The sequence below is a fragment of the Miscanthus floridulus genome, chromosome 8, assembly GCF_019320115.1.
Source record: "Miscanthus floridulus cultivar M001 chromosome 8, ASM1932011v1, whole genome shotgun sequence".
In the NCBI taxonomy this organism is placed as follows: domain Eukaryota; kingdom Viridiplantae; phylum Streptophyta; class Magnoliopsida; order Poales; family Poaceae; genus Miscanthus; species Miscanthus floridulus.
The window spans coordinates 61,439,408-61,463,040 of NC_089587.1; the positions used below are offsets into that span (position 1 = coordinate 61,439,408).

Genomic DNA, 23,633 nt, shown 5'->3' on the forward strand with positions numbered 1-23,633 from the left:
TTATTTAACCCATCGAAAAAAGAAAATTTTTGAAACAAAGGGAGTGAGTATATATTACTTCATATGTTCTAAATTATAAGATGTTTTGTTTTTTTCTAGATTTATTGTTTTTTATATTGTATTTAGACATGGTGTATTCTAAGTGCATCGTAAAACCTACGTATCTACAAAAATCAAAGTTTTTATATTATATTTAGACACGGTGTATATCTAAGTGTATAGTAAAACCTACGTATCTACAAAAAATCAAAATATCTTATAATTTATAATAGAGGGATTATTATTTAAGGCCGGATTCAGACCGCTACATAGATGAGCTGAGGTTGACATGACCTCAGTGGCAACATAATCCAAGTCTAGAGCACGAGACGTTGAATGTCTCGTTTTTTCTTCTTTTTGTCAACTGAGATATTACTTTCTGAGACTACGTTTCAACCAGAGCTGTTGAAATTCATGGCCATGCGTACTATGATAGTACTTATGTTCGACATATGCTAGTCCTGGAATAATACCACTTAGCTACTATTTATTATAACTGAGGGTTCAAATTAAAAACTATTATTTGATGCCGGATTCAAGCCGCAGCATAGATGGGTTCCAACTTCCAAGGACAACGTCAGGTCGTTTCACGTGACACAATCACACAACTTCATAGCGTACTCAGAAGTCCACAGCTGGATTCGTACAAGATATATTCGAGAAGTAGGATTTGGACCAGGCATTCTGAAGTAGTTTAGTCTGAATTATCAAATGCCATGTTTCTTTGGAACTAGGTAATCTCCACAACACACATCTGACAATATATTGTCTACAACAAATTGCATCAAATTGTCACACGTTGCATCTAGCTTCCTTTTCAGTTATTGTCCATCTTCAAAATGCATTTGTTTGCATCTAGATTTATTTCATTTTATACATGACAAAAGAAACAAGACTTCAAAGGTTCATATATAGGGATGCATATCCCTGTTTGCAACTCTATACTGCCTTATTAGTTTAGTTAGACGAGGCTAGGTTCTGTCTCTTGGTTAAGCTTAGTATTTAGAATTTTTAGATCACATCGGACATATACAAGACATCATTTGCAAATAGGATTAGATCATGTCTCTACCAAACAAAATTCTGAGTATGATTGCAGCTTCGTCTGGCCTTGGTTGTCCGAAGCCTGAAATATGAGTTGACATGTTCCCTCTCCATCATATATCCTAGGTAATCACTGCAAGTGACTTGTCCCTAAATGTTGAAGAATCTTCGTTTTCAGTTTTTGTCCATCTTTAAATGCAATTTTGTAAGTTTTCCAGTCCATTTGACTTGAAAGGACTGCAGAAAGTTGATCGGAATCCTCTGCCCTTGTTGCTAAGGAACAGCTATCTTCAATAGTCACTGTCTCAATGGACTTTTTTTTTTTTTTGGTTATAAGATCGAACAGTGTTCACAAGTTCTAGATGAAAGCAGAAATATATGTTAACAATGCTAGCCTGGAAATTTTTAGCCTTCTTTTGCAAACAATGAAAGCTCTGTTTCGGATTTTGATTTGGGTTCATAGTCTATGCATGTATAAGCGTGAAAGTGCAACTTGTACAACGCACTCATGCACCAATGTGTGCGTCTCCCATTCATGACGACAGAAAATAGACCTGATGATATGAAGTTTGGGCTGAACTGTCTTTAGATGACATTGTCTTTCTACACACGCCATACATTGTTAACTTGTTCTGGAATAAAAAAATACATTTGCTAGGCTGTTCCGTAAAATCAGTTCGAAGATGTGGTAGCAAATAAACCTGAAAATATGTGTCTACATCAGCTATTAAATTAGACGATGACAGATGTTGAAAATCCAGAGAATAGACTGTGTACCAAGCTGCAAGTTAAATCTAGTATAAACTGCACCACTGAGTGCAATCTGAAACTAGATAACATTGGTTGCCCACCAAACGCTTACTGCTTGCTATTCTTGTTGATATGCAGCCACACAACATACTTCCAATGGCAATGAAGCATACATCCTTCCTTCAATACCTGCTCTTTCTTCTCACAACCCTGGCCTCCTGCGATGATCAATTTCTCTTCTCTGGCTTCACCCAATCCAGCTTAAACCTTGATGGCTGTGCCACCATCACAAACAGTGGCCTCCTTGATCTGACCAATGGCACTGCAATTCTCAATGGCCACGCATTCTACCCCAACCCTTTGCACTTCCGAAAATCACCTGATGGTAAAGTTCAATCCTTCTCGGTCAATGTTGTTTTCAGTATCTTCATCACATACCGAGACTTGAGCGCTGATGGCATGGCCTTCTTCATCGCCCCTACCAAGAATTTCTCCGATGCGCGGGCAGCCAAGTACTTTGGCCTCCTCAATGAAAAAAGCAACGGCAACCCAAGCAAACACATCTTCATGGTCGAGCTCGACACCTACAAAAATGCTGAGCTCCAAGACATCAATGACAACCATGTCGGCATCAATATCAACAATGTGATCTCCTTCAATTCCAGCACAGCCGGCTTCTATGAAGATGACGGTGGTACCTTCAGGAATCTGATGCTCAATGGAAACCAGGGAACACAACTGTGGGTAGACTATGACGAGGGTACTACAGAGATCAATGTGACCTTGGCTCCAATCAACATGGGCAAACCATCAAGGCCACTGCTCTCTGCAACCTGTGATCTCTCAACTGTACTCTCCAACTCAACTTCGTACATTGGATTCTCATCCGTAGCCACTCCTATCAACACCCGTCAGTATGTGATGGGCTGGAGCTTTGGCCTGAATAAACCAGCTCCACCCCTTGATGTCTCCAAGCTTCCCAAGTTGCCTTCTCTTGGTCCAAAGGCCCAGTCCAAGGTCTTAGCAATTGTCCTACCGATAGCCACTGCTACATTGATCCTCTCCATAGGCGCTGTCGTTGTTCTCATTGTGCGAAGGCGGCTGAAGTACGCTGAGGTGCGTGAAGATTGGGAGAGTGAGTTTGGACCACACCGGTTTTCATACAAGGATTCGTTCCATGCTACAGGGGGCTTTAAGAATAAACACCTGCTCGGAGAAGGAGGTTTTGGTAAAGTATATAAAGGAGTGCTTCCATTGTCTAATGTAGAGGTTGCTGTGAAGAGGATGTCTCATGAGTCAAGACAGGGAATGAAGGAGTTTGTCACTGAGGTTGTTAGCATCGGTCGACTCCGCCATCGCAACCTTGTGCAGCTACTTGGCTATTGCAGGAGAAAAGGTGAACTGTTTTTGGTTTACAATTACATGCCCAATGGTAGCCTCGATAAATATCTACACTATGAAGAGCACAAGGGTATTTTGAATTGGGATCAGAGGTTTCGAGTCATCAAAGGCATCGCTACCGGCTTGCTGTATCTCCATGAGAAGTGGGAGAAGATAGTGATCCATAGAGACATCAAGGCAAGCAATGTACTCCTAGATGGTGAGATGAATGGCCGCCTTGGTGACTTTGGCCTTGCAAGGTTATATGATCATGGCACTGACCCACAAACAACACATATGGTTGGCACAAAGGGGTACCTAACCCCCGAGCTACTGCGCACAGGGAAGGCATCCCCTTATACAGATGTTTTTGCCTTTGGCATATTCCTTCTTGAGGTTGCATGTGGAGAAAGACCTGTCAAGAGAAATGCAGAGGGAAATGATTTTTTCTTGGTCGACTGGGTTCTCGAGCACTGGAACAATGGTTTGCTTACGAACACACTGGATTCTAGGCTTCAGGATGAGTACAACATCGATGAGGCACATCTCGTCTTGAAGCTAGGACTCTTGTGCTCACATCCGCTTCCAAGTTCCAGGCCTAGGATGCGAGAAGTTATGCAATACCTCGATGGCGATATGCCACTACCTGAGCTGAGGCCGACCGAACTGAGCTCCAGCATGGTTGCCTTGATGAAAAACAGTGGACTGAACTCAGCTGTCATGTCATATCCTCAAATATCGTCAAGCTTCTGCACAATATCTGGCGCCTCTGGAGGAAGATGACATCTATGGTGTGTGTTTTTTTATGTAGTTGGTTACTTAATCTGTTTAGTATGTGGCTCATTTATTGTGTCATAGAAATACTCATATGACTATGATCAGTCTTACTGTCTATCTTCTTAATTTAGGTGTTCACAATCACGTACAAGTTGTATGTATCAGATGGCTTTATGTCTGTTTACCTTACGAATTCTTTAGGCGTTGACAGTACTTTTTCTGTAAAATAAGGGAACATTGTTCTTCCTTGTTTTCATTACAAGGAATTGTCCACAAGCAACCTTTTTAATACCTAACACAATACTGAATTAGTGATGCTAAGGCCTTCCGCAGTGTGAGCCGAGAGTGATGCCCAGACAGGTGAGAGAAATTTGGAGCATCACTCCTACCACTATGGCTGGCGATGTCCAAAACCGAGTGATGCCAGAAAAACCCGGAGCGGAGCATGTAGTTGCGCCGATGCCCAAACATTAAAGAAAGATTTCTTGTGTCGATGCTTCTGTGCCGGTGCTGCTCAACAAGTGAAAACTCTGCATGCCTCTTTCCTGCCAACCACCAATCCGATGTCCTTTACCTTTCTTTATTGATTTTTTTACTATATCTAGTGGGCCCTATAAGTAATGCCACAAACTGCACCACACTGCAACATAGGAAGCACCGACGCCTATTCTTTGTTGTGGGGCCCATTATTTTTTGAGCATCGCCTACACACTGCAGAAGGCCTAAGACACTAACATAACTGAAGAACTAAAACAGCATAAAAAAAAGGATAAGGAGATTTCTTCACCTAACAAAAGTTTCCGGAGACTCGCACGGATCTGACACCCAGAACGAAATGTAACAGATTGTTTAAAAAAATTACAAGGGAAAATGTATTTTTTGTATGTCAGTTTTGTTAGAATTTACGGAAAATTGCTCTTCAAATCGTGCTGCAGGGAGTACATCCACCGGAGCTGAGGAAGCCTATCGGCGCTCATGTGCCGCCGCAGACAGCTAGGCATGGCCGCGAGGAGGAATCGCACGATGACAGGGCCGCCACGCGAATCACGGTCCTTGTCGCAGGAGACGTCGAAATCCATGGAAGCGGAGAATAGGAGCCGGCGGCCCGTGGGGCAATTGGGAGCTGCAACTGCAAGCACGCAGCGTGGCAGAAGGAGGGAAGTTGGGGGCGCAGGAGGCCCAGCCACAGCGCCTCGCCGCCGGAGAAGCGGGAGCCCCAACCGCCCTTAGCGCAGGAGGCCGAGCAGCGCTCGCCGCCGGCGCTGCGGGAGCCCCAGTCGCCATCCCCGCCGGTTCTGCTGGAGACCCAGCCCGCCCTCGCCGCGCGCGCTGCCGGAGCAGCAACCGCCCCCACCGGTGGAGTCGGCCTCATAGTCTGTACTGCCGCAGCAGCGGCGGGGTCGCCGCTCCACAGCAGCCGCTCGATCCGCCAGGCACAAGGCCGGAGTCGATGGCGAGGTCCGCCAGACCGGTCCACTCCACCGGTGGAAGGGGCGACGAGATGATTGGGGCCACGAGCGAGGAGATGTCGGCATTTTGTCCCTCTTTTTTTTATTATTTATTTATTTTATTTATTTCTGCCCTACAGTATTTCCCTAACCCGAACCATGAACAACCCAAACATGGGTACGGGGTAGGGATGAAAACGGATCGGATACGGATGGATATCACCGATATTATATTTGTTTTTATATTTCTGTCCGGATTCGGATTCGAATACGGATAGTGTCAATGTCGGATAGGATACGATTGGATATCGAGATCATAAATATGCGATTTGAGTATTCGGATACGGATACGGTATCAGATGTTGAATATCCGGACTTGGATACGGACAGATCTCAACCCCTCTAAACGGATTCGGTTTCGAATACGGTCGAAAAATATCCGTACCGTTTTCATCCCTAGATACGGGTATAAAACATCACATCCCTATCCCATACCTCCTCTTTCTTACCCAGCTACGGTTGGCTGGTTCGTATCGTTGCTGGTTCGTTTATGTGAGAGAGAAATACTGCTGGCTGGTTCGTGTGAACAGTATTTATGTGAGAGGGCTGGCCAGCCAGCCCAGCCAGCCGCTCCCAGCCGATCAGGCTCTATATTTCCCTGTCCCCATTCTAACCCCTTTCCGAACACCACCAGAAGGGCAATCAAGGATTGCTTGGTTGGCTACTAAAGTTTGTCATGTCAAAGATTTCTTATCAAACAAAAGGTGTTAAAAGTTGGATAAAACTATTTGCCATAGATTTAGTAAGTCAAAGACGAGAAATTGAAAAATTTTGGTAGCAAACCAAATGAAGACTAGGGATTTTTGTAAGAAAATTCATTTGTTTTGCATCATGCATTTGTTTTTGAAATACGTTATTTGCTTCGTTTAACTTTTCTTTTCATATGTTTCTTTGCTGTTGATCTCCATAGAAATTCATTGCTTATACTAATAGTTAGAATGCTGCAAAATAGCTTGCCATTTTTATGAAGATCCATCAGAAAATTCCTTTTTTACATCATGCATCAGCTGCTGAAAAACATTGTAGCCAGTGTTTTTTGTGTCTGACAACAGCCGCAGCCCAAATGGTTGGCTCTAAGTCCAACAGTGTTTTGTTGCATCATGCATCTGTGTCTCTATGCTTTTTATTTGGTTTTTATTTTTGTTATTGTTTGATTTTATTTTTTTAGTTTACTTACCTATATTTGGCCGTAGTGGACGGGGAGGGAAGGGGGAGGGAGAATTTATGTCACTATAAGCTTTGTTTTACTCAGATTCTGTTTTCAGCTTTTCTTTGAGTGATTTGGTCCGTTGCATTACTTGGATTTTGTACTTGTGTAATTTTCTCTCCTCAAATTGCTTGAGGGATTAGAGGAGATCACTCGAGTTTCAAATAGACCGGTCCAAAGATAATTATTTATTTTTATTAGTTATATTCAATTTATCCATGAAAATTTAATAGCCATGTAACGACAAACACCTATGCTGAGCTAGAGCATTGATTGATTATAGCTAGTTTAAGAAACTCGAAATATTTTCGATTTGGTCTTGGCTTTGAAATATGACATCATTCGAAAGTCGCGAATCTTTACTCATACAGTGATCTAAGAAGACATTATACATGACACGACTACATGACAAAGCACATAGTTTAGTAAGTAGCTAGTAATACAAATACACCTACACGTACGTAACACGTGGTCGTTGCTAATTAATCTTTGTTGGTTGCGCTTGCTGCTTCTTGGGCAGGAGCTTCCGCCCGCGCTTGGCCTCCTGCAGCATGGACACGACGTCCCTCATCGGCGGCCGCTCCTGCGGGCACCGGCTGGTGCAGAGCAGCGCCACCCGCAGCGCCAGCGCCATCTCGTCCCGCGCCGCCGCACCGCCGCCGGTCTGCTGCTGGTCAGCCGCCCACACCGCCGCGTCCATCACGTCGCGGGCGGCGCCGGCGCCGGCGACCTTGCGCCTCACCCAGTCCACGATGTTGCTCCCCTCGCCGTACTCCGCCTCCACGGACCTCCGGCCGGTCAGGATCTCCAGAAGCACCACGCCGAAGCTGTACACGTCGCTCTTCTCGTCTACTTGCAGAGTGTACGTGTACTCTGGTGCGATGTAGCCGTAGGAGCCGGCGACGACGGACATTGGCGCGGCGCCGTGGAGCGCCTTGGCGACGCCGAAGTCGGCCACGCGCGCCTCCATGTCGGCGTCGAGCAGGATGTTGCTGGGCTTGAGGTCGCGGTGCGCCACAGCCGGCACGCAGTCGTGGTGCAGGTAGCTCACGCCCTGCGCCACGCCCACCGCGATCCGGTGCCGCGCGTCCCAGCCCAGCCCCGCCTTGCCCGCGGCGCCGGCGCCGGCAGCGCCGTGCAGGAGGTCGTCCAGGCTGCCGTTCGGCATGTACTCGTAGAGGAGCAGCGTGGCCTCGCCGTCGGTGCACCACCCCAGCAGCCGGACGATGTTGCGGTGCCGGAGGTGGCCCAGCACCTCCACCTCGGCGAGCATGCTCCTGTTTCCGTTGCCGTTGCCGTCCGCGTCAGCTGATGGCTCCTTCCGCCGCTTCGGTGGTGGCTCCGCCGCCGGAGCTCCTCCTCCTCCCTCCTTGTGCGCTGACGGCTGGCGCCACAGCTTCTTCACCGCGATCACCTCGCCGTTCGGCATCTTCGCGCGGTACACCGTCCCGGACGACCCGGCGCCGATGATGCCGTCGCTCCCCTCGACGCACCGCGCCACGTCGTCGGCGGTGAAGTCCAGCCTCTGGAACGCGGTCATCCGCCACGGCCCGACGACGACGTTGGGGCGTGCACGTGCGCCGCCCGCGCTACCGCCGCCCGGCGCGCCGGTGCCGTCCTCGCGCCACTGCAGCCAGCGTGCGGTGACGGCGAGCACCGCCATCCCCGCGAAGGCCACCACCACAGCGGAAATCCACATTGCCGCGGTGCGCCGAGCGGAGGTCACCGCGCCGGCTCCTAGTGACGCCGCCGATGACGGCGAGCCAGCGGTCATCAAATGGTTGAAGGACACGTCGAAGGTCTCCAGCGTGGTGCAGTTAGTGAAGCCCGGCGGGACGACGCCGGTGAGCTCGTTCCAGGACAGGTCGATCTCGGTGATGGACGGCAAGGCGGCGAGCTCTGCCGGGATCTCGCCGGTGAGCTGGTTGTGCTGCAGCCTCAAGCTCACCAGCCGCTTGCACGTGCTGATGTCACTGGGGATTGCACCGGTGAGGTCATTCCCTGCCAGCTCCAGCCGGTACAGGTTCGAACACCCCGCGGCGCCGAACGCTGGGACCTCGCCGCCCAGGGCGCACTTGCTTGCCGCGAACACTTGCAGGTTCGGCGCCTGCCACGACACGTTCGGGAGCGCGCCGCCGACGGGGTTGCCGGAGATGTTCATGTACTCGAGGCTCGGAGAAGCCACGAGATCGGAAGGAATGCCGCCGGTGAGCGAGTTGGAGCTCAGGTCCAGGTATGTCAGATTGCGGATCGCGCCGAACCCGACCGGGATCTCGCCGGACAGGCGGTTGGATTCCAGCCGGACGCGCCAGAGCGACGAGCAGGTGGCGAGGCTGGCCGGGATGGCTGAGTCGAAGCGGTTGTCGAAGAGGATGAGGCGGGCGAGACGGTTGCCGGTGCACATCCTGGGAGGAATCGGGCCGGACAGGGAGTTGGTCGACACGTCGACGCGGACGAGCCGCCCGCTCGCGCCCAGTGACTCCGGCAGCCGTCCGGTGAGCGAGTTGTTCCAGAGCTGCAGCACCTCGAGGCTCGGCAGCGCGCCGATCGCCGCCGGGATCGTGCCGGAGAGGAAGTTGCTCATGAGGTTCAGCATCGTGAGGTTGGCGAGATCCCCGAGCCCCGACGGGATGGCGCCGGCGAGCAGGTTGTCCGACAGGTCGAGAGCCTGCAGCGCGCGGAGGCGGGACCACCGCGGCGGTATGGCACCGGCGAGCCGGTTCTTGAACAGGAACAGCTTCTCGAGCTGCGCGAGCTCGCCGAGCTCCGGCGGCAGCGGGCCGGACAGGTTAGCGACGGCGATGTCGAGGTACTGGAGCCGCGTCAGGTTGCCGAGCTCCACGGGAACGCCGCCGTCGTAGGCATTGTATCCGATCTCCAGCTGCTCCAGCGACGCGAGGGCGCCGAGCTCCGAAGGGAGCCGCCTGGTCAGCGCGTTCCCGGCGAGGTTCAGGAACCGCAGCGAGCGGAGCTGCCCGATCTCGGCCGGGACGCTCCCGTTGAAGAAGCTGCCGCCGAGGTTGAGCAGCTGGAGCCGACGCAGCTTGCCGAGGCCGCGTGGCAGCGGGCCGACGAAGCAGTTGCTGTAGGCATCGAGCACGGCGAGCGCGCCGCCGAGCGCCGCGACGCCGTCGGGGAACGTGCCGTTGAAGAAGTTGTGGCTGACGTCGAGCGACTCCAGCCGCCGGAGCTGGAATACCGCCGCGGCCGGGAACTCCCCCGCGAACGCGTTCCCGCTGAGGTTGAGCGACGTCAGCGTGGGCGCCAGCAGCCTGGCAGCGGTGGCGGAGAATGTGCCGGAGAGGTTGCGGCGGGAGAGGTCGAGCCCCGCGATGTCCCCCGTGGCCGGGTCGCAGGACACGCCCGGCCACGCGCACCACGGCGGGGCCAGTGACCGCGTCGCGCCCGACGACGCCGCGGACGCGTACGTCCAGGGGCGGAGCGCGCCGGACGGGTCGTGTAGGGAGGACTTGAGGGAGAGCAACGCGAGGAGGGTCAGCGGAGCTGAGGACGCGGCGGAGGTGATGGCTAGGAGAGGGAGCAGGAGTAGGAGGCCGCCGTGGAGCGGGAGCGGCGGCGGCGAGGAGGAGGAGGTGCCCGTGGTGGCGGCCATGCTGGCGGAGGCGCGGCGATGGTGGCATGAATGGGAGGAGGGCGGGGGTGGTAAAATGGTGAGGAGAAAGGTGGTGGCGCACTGGCGAAGGTCATGATGGAGGAGGAGGAGGTGGAGGTGGTGGTGGTGGTGGTGGACGACATGAGGAGTGAACTGTGGAGTGGAGAGCGCGCGCGCAGGGGCAGCGCCAGGAGAGGGAGGGTGGTGAGGTGCGATGGAGTGGAGTGGAGGAGGAGGTGATGATGGTGGTGGTCGGGCCGGGCACTGCAAGAGTGGGCGAGTGGCGAGACTTTGCTGAACGGACTGGATGGCTTCAAAAGCTTTTCTCCTCTCACCATTGCAGTGCAGGCGGCGGCAATGGCGGCTAGGCTTTTTGGCTGTGCCGTGCATGCACATGCCTATTGCCTCTCATCAGAGCTACGAGCTACTCCGTTTTGTCTTCCTCATTCTGCTAGTTTGCTAGGTTTCTGAACTTCTTTCAAAGAGGAAAATTAAATCCCACCTGACATTTTCCGACACAAGCATTTTCCCTCTTACACTTTTGTTCATTTCTTGGGCCTGCGTGGTTTCATTTGCTGCTGCAATTTGAGCTCAGCCTCGTCTTCTCAGCTGCATTTTCAGCAAGGTGTATGTGGGTTAGCAGTTAGACGTCCTAGCCCCTTCTAGAAAAAAAAAATATGAAACACAGTAAAGTAAAGACTTTCAGCATTATATTAATCTACTATAGGTAACTTGAGCGGTATTTTTAAATAGGGGAAAACAGTAAAGAATATTTCAACCTTCAACTTATTTGAGTACTAAACACCTTTCAACTATTAGAACTAGACAAGTTTGGTCCTCTAGCTGGTTTCTCATAGATGATTTTATATTTTCTAAAAATAATAACAATTGGTTTAATCTCTAAAAAATCGTAAGTAATTTATTTTAAATCAGGAAAATGTGAAAACTAATACCAAACTTTTTAAAAAAATGTTATCTATCTATTGATACTATGTTTGGAATTATTTAAATCTTATTTGTTAATAATGGTATTAATGTCTGAATACGAGTAACAAAACAATATGAGAAAATAAACAAGTTCCAAATAAATCTAAATAGATAGCATCTTTAGAAAAAAAAATAGTACTGGTTGCATATTTATCTGATGTCAAATTAAAGTAGCTATGATATTTTCGATATTAAGATAGATTTTAATTATTTTAAAAAAAATAAAAAACCTCTCTTGAAATCATCTAGAGGACCAAATTTGTTCAGTTTTAATTGTCGGAGGGCTTCGGTAGCCCGCTTTAGTGGTCAAGGGTTAAAAACTAGATTGTCTTGTAAGTTAGAGGTTGGAACATGGACTTCACCGTTTTAAATACTCCCTTCCATAGCAAAAAGAATGTCATTGTAGTTTGAAGTAAGTCAATCGTTTTGAGTTTGAATAAATTTATAAGAAAAGAATATCAACATTTATATCTCTAAATAGGTTATTGCGAAAACATATTTCAATATTCATCTAATAATACTTATTACACATTATAAATATAAGTATTTTTTATATATTTAGTCAAAATTAAAACTGACTGGCTCCTCTAAAAGTGAAAATGACATTTTGTTTTGGGGTGGAAGGAGTTAAAAGAAATGAGTATCTAAATTCGAGCTAAAGAGCGCCAAAAATAGTAGTAAGAAGATTGTATGTATACCCACGTGGTCTCCCACCGACTATTTGCCATACGAAGCCGCAAGAGACAAGAGACTAAGGATGAGGGTTGAGGGATTCAGGGCCTTTAGCCTTTTGTGGACTTTTGTGGCACCATGTTGAACAGTGCATGCATGTGTTATTGTTTTTGCTGTACGCGACAACAAGGCGACATAGAAATCTCTTTTGCCCGGCATTGTCTCTTTCACTTTCCTTCCATATATTCCAGACGATGATCTAGCTCTATACCTCGCTAGGGGTTTGCAACCTTTTCTCCCTTTTCTCCCTTTCTCAAAAGAGCTACAGCTAACGGACAAACTAAAGGGTCGCTGGCTGGCTGGTGAACGGACGGTGTGGCTGATGTATGTATGTGCACGGGCCCACGGTGTCAGTGAGAGAGAGGGGGTGGTGCCGCGCCGGCCGCTCGGATTGCATGCTTTGGAGCGAGCGAGGCAGGGGGAAGGACTAAGGAGTGCACTCGATGAGGCTAGCTGCTGCTGCCAGTGCCAAGGCGTTGATATCCTTCTTCCTCCTCCAGCCAGACGTACGCGCCTACTGCCGTGTTCTTTTTGTAACTTCGATGCATGCAATGGAGGCGGCTGTGATGGCCAGTGGGCAGTGGCATCCACCTACTGGCTGACAGGCTGAGTGAGCGTGTCTGCTCATGCTCAATTGCTCCATGGACGGCCCCGGCCCTCGTGCAGATTCCCATGCATCATCCCAGTGGCTACTGGGGCCGGCAACCTGTGCGAAAGCGAGCGAGTGCGTGTCAAAGCTCTTCCTGTTGCTTCCCTGCCCGGCGCTCTCTCTGAAGTCTGAATCCTGGACACTTTGTTGTTTGCTGTCCTAGCTTAAAGTTTGAGTTCTAGCTCGATCGGCTACTTGTTCTCTGCAAATAGACTCTGCATGATCCTTGTGTTTGGCTTTGCTCTTACGTGTTGTATAACTTCTTTCTTTATTATCAATAAAAATGGACATCGTCTCGGGCCGAGATTCTTCGTTGGAAAAGAAAAAAAAATCATACTATATGATCCCTCACTCGTGGAATATTAATAGTGGCCTCTACTCCTAATATTCACTATCAGGTTCAACCTATCTATGACCTGCATGCATGATGTCATACTACTACAATATAAAAATGATCATATCTAGGTTTAAGTAAAAGTTACTCATCTCACCAGCAGGCAGCAGCGCCAGATATGAAGCACTCGAGTGTACCAAACTGCCATGTGCCCCTGCCTCTCTCTCCAAGCGTTCTGGCCTGGGTGAAGCAACCAAGGCAAATCATGTCTTGCAACTCAGCAGAGATATTTATCATTTCATCGATCCATTTTACCTTCTTTTTTTCCTCGCCAAAAAAAAAACCTTCTTTTGCTTGAACCAAGTAAATAAAGACAAATCATTGCCAGAACTTCCATTTGAGCCTATTTGATGCGCACTGTCTTGTGTCTTAAGTGGCGCGCGGCAAAATGAATGCGCGGCGGCAGAGCAAAAACGACACAAACCGTGCAAACAAGTCAGCTCTGCAGATCGAAGAAGAGCAAAAGCTTTTCATAGTTTCATGCATGGCGAACAAGCTAGGCGACCCTCCTGAAACCAATACACAAGGCATGCAGGTACCAAAGTTCACCGGCTTTTAAACCCGATTAATTTGGCAAGTTAGTTAAAGTGCAGTAGGAAAATGGATGTTGGTTGCAACTTTTGATCCAAATAAGCATTATCATCCGTTCGTTGCTTTAGTTAATCATTTAATGATTGGGGGATATACAATTGGATAATTTAATCCATGTAATCAAGCTGGTGTGCAAGTCCATTTTCTATTGTCATATTGGAGCAAAAAAAGCTTGTTTGTTTGATGACATTGAGATTGAGTGGTGGTGTATGTACGTCAGTCATGCATGAATCATGTTCGATGAAGAATGATCAAAATTAAACAAATATATACTACTCTGTTTAATTAATACTATGTATGTATTGTCTGCTGATATTTATAATAATCTAATTAACTATCCAGTTATTTATCACTCGCAATATTTGTCGGTATTTGGAACAATATAATGAACTGAGAAGCTTCGTTTCTGTGGTAAAGAATAAACACACTTAATTTCTTGAACCAGAGTTTATTTGTCCGTGGAGGTAAGATAGATAGCAGATCCTTAATTATGAAGCAAGCGGCTGCTTGCTCAGAACTTGACGCATAACTGCATTTTTTAGTTCAAACAGAGCATTATTGTCACTATTTCAGAAACGATTTTTAGAGGCATCCTATTTCTTTCCAGAGGCTGTTGTAATTATTCTAGGGCCACGACCGCCCCTGAAAACTGATCGTTAAGAAACTAGAAGCCCTTCTCCGATGCCAACGTACTTGTTACCTTGATGCTAATTAAGCCTCCTCAAAATTTGAAGCACAACCAACATTTTTTTTCTTTGGTTGATTGAAATGTAGCATCTATCATTATTGCAGTAGTGGTGAGAGCTGGCACAGGCTAGGCCATATATATACCATGGGGTTTAAGTAAAGGTTACTCACATTAACCGATAGTAGTATCAGGCAGCTGATGAAGCACTCGAGTGTAGGTACAAAAAGTACAAACTGTGTCAACTGTCCTGAGCTCTCGATGGAGTCTGGGTGTAGAAATCAAGGCAAATCATGCCTTCAGGCAGGCCTCAGCTTATTGTGGGGGCACCTCTACTAGATGAATCCAAGAAAAAACCAACAAGCAGAGATCTATTCATCGTAAAAACACTCATCTTTGTTTCCTGGAAAACCGAGTAAACTAGTTAAGCATGACGAAGTGTTGTTTTGTGCTTTATTTTGATGCGAGCTGTCTGCATGGTGCATGCGCGGCAAAATGGATGCGGCAGGGAGACAAAGCCGAACCAGTCAGAGCTAGCACTGAAGGAAGAAGCATGAAAGCAGAGTTGACCTGACCACTTTTTCAACTGTGAGTTAGCAGTAGTAAAGTAGGGTAGTAAAACATAGAATGGAGTGAAGATATTATGCCCGGAAGTTTTGGGTCGAATGTGTATTACCGTTACTTGTGCGATGATTGAGCTTAAACATACATTGTACGTACGGTTGGTGCTTACAATCAAGATAGATGATATGCTAATCCAGTTTGTAATTTTTTTTTTGTGTGTGTGTGAGGATGACAATGCATGATTGCTCGTACGACGTACGGCAAGCCTTGTCTACTAATGTGTGATTGGTGGATCGAGTATAAGAATAAACGTCATACTAGATTACATTACATATATATAGCGTGCATGCAGATGATGCAGGAAAACAAGAAATTTTATTAGGCAGGTATCCACATGGATTTCAGACACTGGTGGCCCAGTGACAGTGTGGGCCACGCAGATTATTGTTCCAAAGGAAAAGAGCTCGAAAGCAAGCGCATGCATGCATGGTGCACAAGGTTTGTTCATCAGACTGTGATTGCCCCCACCCACACACACACACACACACCTGCCCACTACTACCTCTTTCTTTACCCTTTCTTTGGATGTACTACTAGGTACTGTAGGCCCATTTTTTCTTATATTCCCGTTGATCTTTGTTTCCACTCTTTTGCCTTTCTGCTGCACTGCATTAGGGCATTGTATATGAGTATTATATTAGTATATACCTGTATCATTTGGTAGCTGCTTTGTAGAGAAAGTACTAGGTAGTTATCTCTGAAAAAAGGGATTAGATAGATCGCTGAAATTAAATAATAAGGGAGGCCTACCTGAATAGGTAGGTCCTAAGACAAGGTGATGATTAGCAGCTCATGCACCAGCCTTTCCCGATCTCTTGGCTTGGATCGTTCGTTCCCGTGAGCGTCAAGACTAAACAAATCGAAAAGGCGGTCCAAAATGCTCTTCATTATATATCTACTCCTACTCCTACATAGGAGTACGCAGTAGTCCTCATCATTTCCAAATTCCAATGCGGGCAAAGCGTAGCAGGATTTGTCTTTTATTCTGCATCGAAAGATCGATGGGTCGGTCATCATCACCGAGTAAGCATGATGTAATGCAGACTAAGATGTGCGCATAATTAACAGCTGAAGCTGATGAGGCTGAGCCACGCTGCAAGCGACGGATGGCATCATCATCATCATCATCATCGATGCCACTGATGGCGGCAATTACAGGAGGGAGCTGTGTGCGTGCGTGTGTTTCACTCACTACGTACTGCTGCTGATGAACTGTTCATCATCATGCGTGATCCTCCTTGCATCTGTGTGTGTTGTGTACATCTAATCTACATGTGTTTCAGAGCCTAACTGCAACTGCAGGACTGAATGATACTAGTGGTATGTGCTAGCTGCAACTTTTCAGCATGGAAAATGGAACAGAATGATGGGAGTGTGGCCGCCTTTGGACGCGATCGAGCATGGAGGCCGGCGTGGGTTGGATGGGTTAAAGGAGAAGCAGGGGAGGCACTGAGGAGGCCTGAGGGAGGTAGGGCAGCATGCAGGATGGACGCGTGCAGGCGTCGGATCGATGGTTGCTGCATGAGACACGCGCGGGATTGGGCCGGACCCCGGACGGGTGTGTGCCGGCCGGCGGCAGCCCCGGCAGCGGACCAGCGGTGGTGCCAGGCAATCGATGCCGCCCGCCGCTTTAGTTTGCTAGCTCGGAAGTTTAGGCGCCCCGCGCGACCCAAAGAGAAGCTTCTTTCAAATTTTGCATTGTACCCCGGCCGGCTAGCTCCTTGGCTGCCGGTGATGACCGGAACGAACGGGCTCTTTGTTTTCTTTTCCAAACATTCTCTATCTTCCTTCGGGCGGGAAGGCCAATTGCTATTAGTGGAATGAAATTACAGCTTCCAGAAACACTTTTATTTATCTACCAAATACCAGTCATCAATATAAAGCGGTCTTACTCGCCGCGATAGGCTTACGGGGTCGCCGAACCCACAAGCTCCTCTTGGGTTGTGTGCTTCCTACCACTCGATCGGAAATGAGGACATCGATCGGGCGCAAGTACGTCCGAGGACGTAGTCCTTCCTGAGTTAGAGGAGCTGGCCGTGTGTTGGGTTGGGGGGTGGGTGGGTGTTAAGGGGCTTGTGCCCCCTGCTTATCGATAGCTTGTGGTTGCTTTTCACTTGCTTTTGAAGGAGCTATTTAATTGGCTTTGAATTTGTACAGATTTAACTATTGTGAAATCAAAGTTAAAAAGCAATGTCAAATATGACCTTAATGTGAAACAATGACTTTGAATGGTGGCCAATTTAATAAGAAGAGAAGTGTACAAATGAAACAGTAAAATTGAAGTAGCCATGTTTTACTTCTTCCTTCTATAAAAGAAAATGTATGGAGAGTTCAAAGGGACATCATCATATATAGATGTTCATGTACTAAAATCATCCACAAATAATAGAGTTGTCTTCCATCTCTCAACTACTGTCCTCTGTATTCTTATGCTTCTATACAAACGAACAATGAACATTAACCATATTTTTATTTTTTTAGAAAAAAAATATATTACAGGTAAATCCACCTTTGAAACCAACTAAGGGTTAAAGTTATGAGGTTTAAATAGTTACATGGCTAAAGCTATCTGATTTTGGAGTTTGATGGCCAAAACCATACTCGAATAATAGTTCGATGGCCAAAAATAAACTTGTTTCTTGCTTTTTGTACACATCGTGAAAAACATACCATAACATCAATGAAAATAGATTCTTAACAGCTAAGCTTATTATTCCCTTCACCCATTAGCCACATGCATAGTTTCGGTGAACGACATTAGCCACATTTAAACTATGTGATCAGCACACACTTATGACTTACCCAAAAAAGCTCGGTCACCATTGGATTGGATTCAAAGATGAAAGATGTACCCTCAACATCAGAAGTCCCTAAGGCCAAAATTAGTAACTTCAGCCCATTTAAAGATAAAAGGCCGCCCACCCTGAATTTCCAGCCCAACAAGCCCACTTCACACAGACGGGGCGCGCGCGCCTACCATAGCTGATCCAACGGGTTGCATACGTCTAAGCCCATTTCATTTTTTTTTTGTCGTGGAAATAGAAACCGAGATTGATTCGGTTTGTTTGGCGACGCAGCAACCACCTGTCTTCCAATCATCGCTTCAGGAGACGGCGGCTATCTGCCGGCGCGACGAGGGACATGGCGGCGGCGGCGGAGGTGAGGTACGGGATAGTCGGGGTGGGGATGATGGGGCGGGAGCACCTCCACAACCTCGCCCACCTCGCCGCCGAGGTCGAGCGGGTGCAGTCCATCCGGGTCCGGGTCACCGGCCTCGCCGACCCACACCAGGAGTCGCTCCGCCTCGGCCTGGAGCTTGCCGCCGAGCTCAGCCTCCCGGCTCCCCAGGTACGTATACCCTCAAATTTATCAGCTATACAGCCTACAGCTAGATTCCGACATCTCAAATGTTTCCTCTTATAAAATAGTATGCACATAAAAAAAAGAGATTTTGAATAGAATATGAATCAATTATGATTAGAATGTGCAAGTGCAAAGCAGAATTATGTGCTTTGTTAGTCGGGTACTAATTAGTAATTACTGAATCAGTGAATCTTAGTAACATCCAAAAGGTTTCAAGACCTTTTCAGGTCACCGCGAGCTGCTGGACAGCGGGCTCTGTGACGTCATCATCGTATCGTCCCCAAACATGACCCACTACGAGATACTCATGGACATCATCGGCCACCGCGAACCGCACCACATCCTTGTCGAGAAGCCCTTGTGCACCACTGTGCAGGATTGCAAGAAGGTTAGTTAGTCCGGTACTTTGATCTGTTTGGTAATGTGATTTTCGTCATGACCTGCTAGCCTGCTACTGCTAGCTAGCGCATTCTACTCTGTTTCTTTTGTTGATATCACCTCACTGTTGTCTACCTTCATCCTCATGGACAGATCACCAAACCATACTCTCTAATAGCACAATATGATTCTACCCCGCCAAAATCATAAATCAGTATCATTGTTCTCCTGACCAGGGAACATGGGATTCATGTTGTTGAAGACAACTGTTTTCATTGAGTTTTAGCTTCACTCTGCATGCCACGGACATTCTGTTTTTGTGTATTAGTATCTATGTTGCTATTGTGTTAAAAAAAATAGTGTTGAAGAAAACTGTTTGCATTGTTTCAGCTTCACTCTACATGCCACAGACATTCAGTTTTTGTGTATTAGTATCTATGTTACTATGCCACAGACATTGAGCTTTACATGGGTGTTTTTCTGTTTGAAAATATGCCCAGCTCTTGCCGGTATCTTTTCGGAAAAAAGTACCCATATTACCAACTAGATATCGTGACCTGTCCTCTGTTTCATTTTGAAATTCACATTCTTCGAATCTCTGTTGACTTTTATGTTTCCATACAGGTCATTGAAGCAGCTAAACAGAGACCAGACATACTTGTGCAAGTTGGATTAGAATACAGGTATATGCCACCAGTTGCTAAGCTGATAGACATCGTTAAGAGAGGCACACTAGGACAAGTCAGAATGGTGGCAATACGCGAACACCGTTTTCCTTTCCTTGTTAAGGTACTGGTAGCTGTGTTTACTTGTAATACATACAAGCTCACTTCTTATTGTTTGTAAGTGCTACAACGTGCAGGTGAACAACTGGAATAGATTCAATTGTAACAGTGGGGGAACTCTAGTAGAGAAGTGCTGCCACTTCTTTGATTTGATGAGACTGTTTGCAGCTGCAAATCCAGTTCGTGTGATGGCTTCTGGGGCCATTGATGTTAACCATAAGGATGAAGTGTATGATGGAAAGGTCTGGTTGTCTCACTGCTTGATTAAAACATTTCATTGGATGCATATTCTGTGCATGCATAGCTCTGTGCTCATGCCCATGCAGCCATGCCATTTTCAATAAACATGTTCTGTTTCGTCTTTCTCTTCCTACTGAAAGACTTGCGATCAATGTAACGGTGAAAGCCTGAGTGCTTATATTTAGACTCACTGCTCTAGCGCATTTGTGCAATGTTACAGTTGGAACTCCTAATCCATAACAGTAAATAAACCACAAGCTGAACTGCTGAAGGCAGCCAAAGACATTCCGGCTGAAGGCAGCCTTTAAACATTCCTAGTAGTGGCTAAAAGTTGATTATCTCCTAATGCAGGTACCAGATATTATTGATAATGCATATGTGATAGTAGAGTTTGATAATGGCTCTCGTGGCATGCTTGATCTCTGCATGTTTGCTGAAGGAAGTAGAAACGAGCAAGAAATTTGTGTGGTTGGTGACATTGGGAAGGTACAAATACAGCTATATGTTTCTCTTACAATTTTTTATTTTCCATGTGGTGACATTCTAATCTGTAACCTTTTGCAGATGTGATTCTAGGTAACTTAGTTATACTTAATTGGCTCAGTTTACAGTTTGTTACCCCCAAAAATTCTTGTCTGATTACTGTCTTACTAGTAGTGTGTAGTTACAGCGTACAAGTGTGTTATCCTTAGAAGAAAGGCCTGAAACTTGAGGGAAAAAATATCACCAATTGTAGAAGTACATGTTCCCTTCAATGAAATGTTTCTTTCTTTGAAAGTAGTGTTAATTAATGAATATATTTGTTACACCAATTGAAGGAAAGCTTGTCTAACATTAGTTGGGAATGCTTTGGACATATGAAAGAATTGAATATGTATATCCATAATATTTGTCCTTAGATAGGGGTCCGTGGAAATCAGCACGCCGTTGTGCCTGAAGAACCATGGCCTAGCGTTATCCTTTTACTAGTATTACATTTTCTAATAGCATTTATACTTTTATATAATTGTTGTTGTAGGTAAATCTTGAGATACATAATGTGATTCAAGTGGGTAAAACTACACTGGGCTCTTGAATTAGCTTCTGGCACATACCTATGTAAAATTAAAAAGTACAGCAGCTTAAACTAACCTGTGACGTATTTCGGATATGTCTAACACATAACAGAACCGTAAATTGTGTAGGCTCAAACTAACCATACAAACATGAACTCACAAATCCAACAAATGGCTGTGCTTTTCTGTACTATATTATCAGTAATACTGGAATGGTCACCACCTTGTATTACCTGGAGATCTAGGAAAATCCACCAAAATATTTCCTCGTCTTGGCTCATTTTTGGGCAATAAGGTAGCCTCTAGAGTCTAGCTGAGATATCATGAATGCTACCTGCCATATTTCATAGACTGACCTTGGATGGTGAACCATTGATGAGTGAGTCAGTTCACGAAAAGCTTGGTGATAAAAGGCATGAGCATGCACTTTGCCGAATGAAAAAAAAAAGTTCAGTATGAAGATCAAACTGGCGGTTCTGATGAGCTAGATATATGATCGAATCAATTAGGCAAGGGAAGCATCTGGACTGGATTCTTATGGGAGGCCTTGAGAATTTGCAGCAATATTATCTCTAAAAGAGGCCTAAGGCATATAGTGGTTTATAATATTCTTCATCAGTTAGATTTTCTGGCTTTGAGGGAGAGGGAGAGATTATTTTTCTACTAAGTCTGAACTGTGAGTCCCTATTGTGCTACTGTTCATAGTCGACCACAGGCAGCTCAGGTTCCTCTCATCTTGAGTGTTTTCTCAGATGAAAGAAATGGCTTTTATTTCTTAGTTGAATCTGGTTTCCTGGATTTTGAATCTCTGCTATCATGTCTCTGTTTAATATTCAGTTCTAGTGTATGTGATACATTTTCTTTGAAACAGGGTGAAACTTTTGTTCCAGAGAGCATTGTCAGGTTTGGAAAGAGAACAGAAGGCAGAGATGGAGTTGTAACAATAATGGCGGAAGATGAGCGGATCAAGTATGCTCTATTTTTGCTGTCCCTTATTAGCATTTAGTTTTCAAATGACAGCCTCAAAAGTAATAATTTTGTTGTTGGCCTTGCCCCTGTACCACCTTTGTTTACAGCGCTTGCATATTCGGTGCTTCTTGCACAAGCGTAGTCTGATTCTATATGACCAGATAATCAAGGCACACTGAACCAAAAAATAAGAAATTGATATTTAATTTTGCCTTAGGATTAAAGTTAAGATGCAGAATGCATAGTTTTGCATACTGCAAGTTTTGCTTGTATCTTAACGAAGTGTTTGTATCATAGGTATCAAGGTCTTCATCATGGATCCAGCTACTTGGAACACCTCAATTTCTTGTCTGCTATAAAGGCTCAAGGTGCATCTGGACCATCTGTCAACTTAAGTGACGGCCTACTATCTGTTGCCATCGGTGTGGCTGGGCAATTATCAATCGAGCAGGGCCGATTTGTAACCATGGAAGAGGTCTTAGGTTTGTAAGCTTGGTTATAATTCAGGCGTGCTAATGTATTGTAAAACCTTTTGTGTATTATTAGGTACATGGACTTAAGAGTGCTCCGGACTGACGAGTTTATGCAAAGTTATGATAACATTAATACAGGCATTTGAAACAGAGGAATATGATGATAATTTTCAAGCAAATGTCATGGAGTAGCAGAGTTATATTATCTGCAAGCGATATCTTGGACCTGTTGGTTGTGATTAACGGATCAATAAATCTAGAATATGTTATATTATTTCTCTTGATTTCTCTACCACAGAAGCTAAAAGGCAAGTTTTATAGGACGGCGATTAGACCTGCTATGTTGTATGGTGCAGAATGTTGGCCTACGAAAAGACGACATATTCAACAGCTAAGTGTCGCGGAAATGCGTATGTTGCGTTGGATTTGCGGTCATACAAGAAGGGATCGAGTTCGGAACGATGATATACGTGAGAGATTAGGGGTAGCGCCAATTGAAGAAAAGCTTGTCCAACACCGGTTGAGATGGTTTGGACATGTGCAACGGAGACCTCCAGATGCACCGGTGCGTAGTGGAATCCTAAGTCAGGATAGTAACGTGAAGAGAGGCAGAGGAAGACCGAAGTTGACTTGGGTAGAGGCAATAAAAGGAGACTTGAAAGGATGGAATATACCCAAAGACTTAGCCTTAGATAGGAGTGCTTGGAAGACAGCTATTCATGTGCCTGAACCTTGATTGCTTCTATTGGGTTTCAACTCTAGCCTACCCCAACTTGTTTGGGACTTAAAGGCTTTGTTGTTGTTGTTGTTGTTGTTGTTGTTGTTGTTGTGTTCTCTCTATGAGTTTTAGAGAAGTTTAATGACATATCAACAATATTATTATCTCATATTTTCCTATAAGGTTTTTAGAGCATTGAAGCTATTGATTGATTTCAAGACTGGACTGAATCAAGGCGGAGTGTTGAGAAACAAGTCGACCGGTCAGTGATCTTATCCCCATGGATTCACCCTCCGAATTCAACCCATGGATTAGTGACTAAGATTAGCAGTAGCCGTCTATGTAATCGTATGCTTACTATTCTCTCATGTAAAACACTGACATCCCCTGGACGTGTGTCGGCCATCCCCTAGGCGACGGTTCCCTCTGTCCTTAAAAGAATAGATTTCTAGTAAGTTTAGGACAGGCTAGAAAACAGGAGAAATGACTTTGTTGCCTCTCATTAAGCTTCTAATTAACTTTAACTGTACTCACCACTTGCCGAGAAGCTACCCATATGCCGTTTGGTGTTTCTAATAATATATTAAATGTTACTGCACCAACTACATCAATAATTCGCAGTGACGTTCATGACGAATAAATAGCTAGGTGCGTGACCACCGGAGACTGAGG

At 46.1% G+C, this 23,633-nt stretch overlaps 3 protein-coding genes across 3 annotated transcripts; 2 read left to right on the forward strand and 1 right to left on the reverse strand.

Annotated features, from left to right (window-relative positions):
* The first annotated feature begins 1,951 nt into the window (after positions 1 to 1,951).
* Positions 1,952 to 4,081, forward strand: LOC136476500 (L-type lectin-domain containing receptor kinase SIT2-like). The gene is made up of 2 exons (XM_066474370.1): positions 1,952 to 3,149; positions 3,222 to 4,081. The coding sequence occupies exons 1-2, from the start codon at positions 1,966 to 1,968 to the stop codon at positions 3,994 to 3,996; spliced, it is 1,959 nt and encodes a 652-aa protein (XP_066330467.1). The 5' UTR covers positions 1,952 to 1,965; the 3' UTR covers positions 3,997 to 4,081.
* A 2,956-nt stretch (positions 4,082 to 7,037) lies between these two features.
* LOC136472264 (leucine-rich repeat receptor-like protein kinase TDR) lies at positions 7,038 to 10,954 on the reverse strand. The gene has a single exon (XM_066469992.1). It carries the CDS (start codon positions 10,712 to 10,714, stop codon positions 7,184 to 7,186), a length of 3,531 nt encoding a protein of 1,176 aa, XP_066326089.1. The 5' UTR covers positions 10,715 to 10,954; the 3' UTR covers positions 7,038 to 7,183.
* Positions 10,955 to 18,046: 7,092 nt separating this feature from the next.
* On the forward strand, positions 18,047 to 22,437 carry LOC136472265 (uncharacterized). The gene is made up of 7 exons (XM_066469993.1): positions 18,047 to 18,328; positions 18,561 to 18,731; positions 19,346 to 19,510; positions 19,584 to 19,748; positions 20,098 to 20,232; positions 21,673 to 21,770; positions 22,068 to 22,437. Exons 1-7 carry the CDS (start codon positions 18,122 to 18,124, stop codon positions 22,258 to 22,260), a joined length of 1,134 nt encoding a protein of 377 aa, XP_066326090.1. The 5' UTR covers positions 18,047 to 18,121; the 3' UTR covers positions 22,261 to 22,437.
* The last annotated feature ends 1,196 nt before the right edge of the window (positions 22,438 to 23,633 follow it).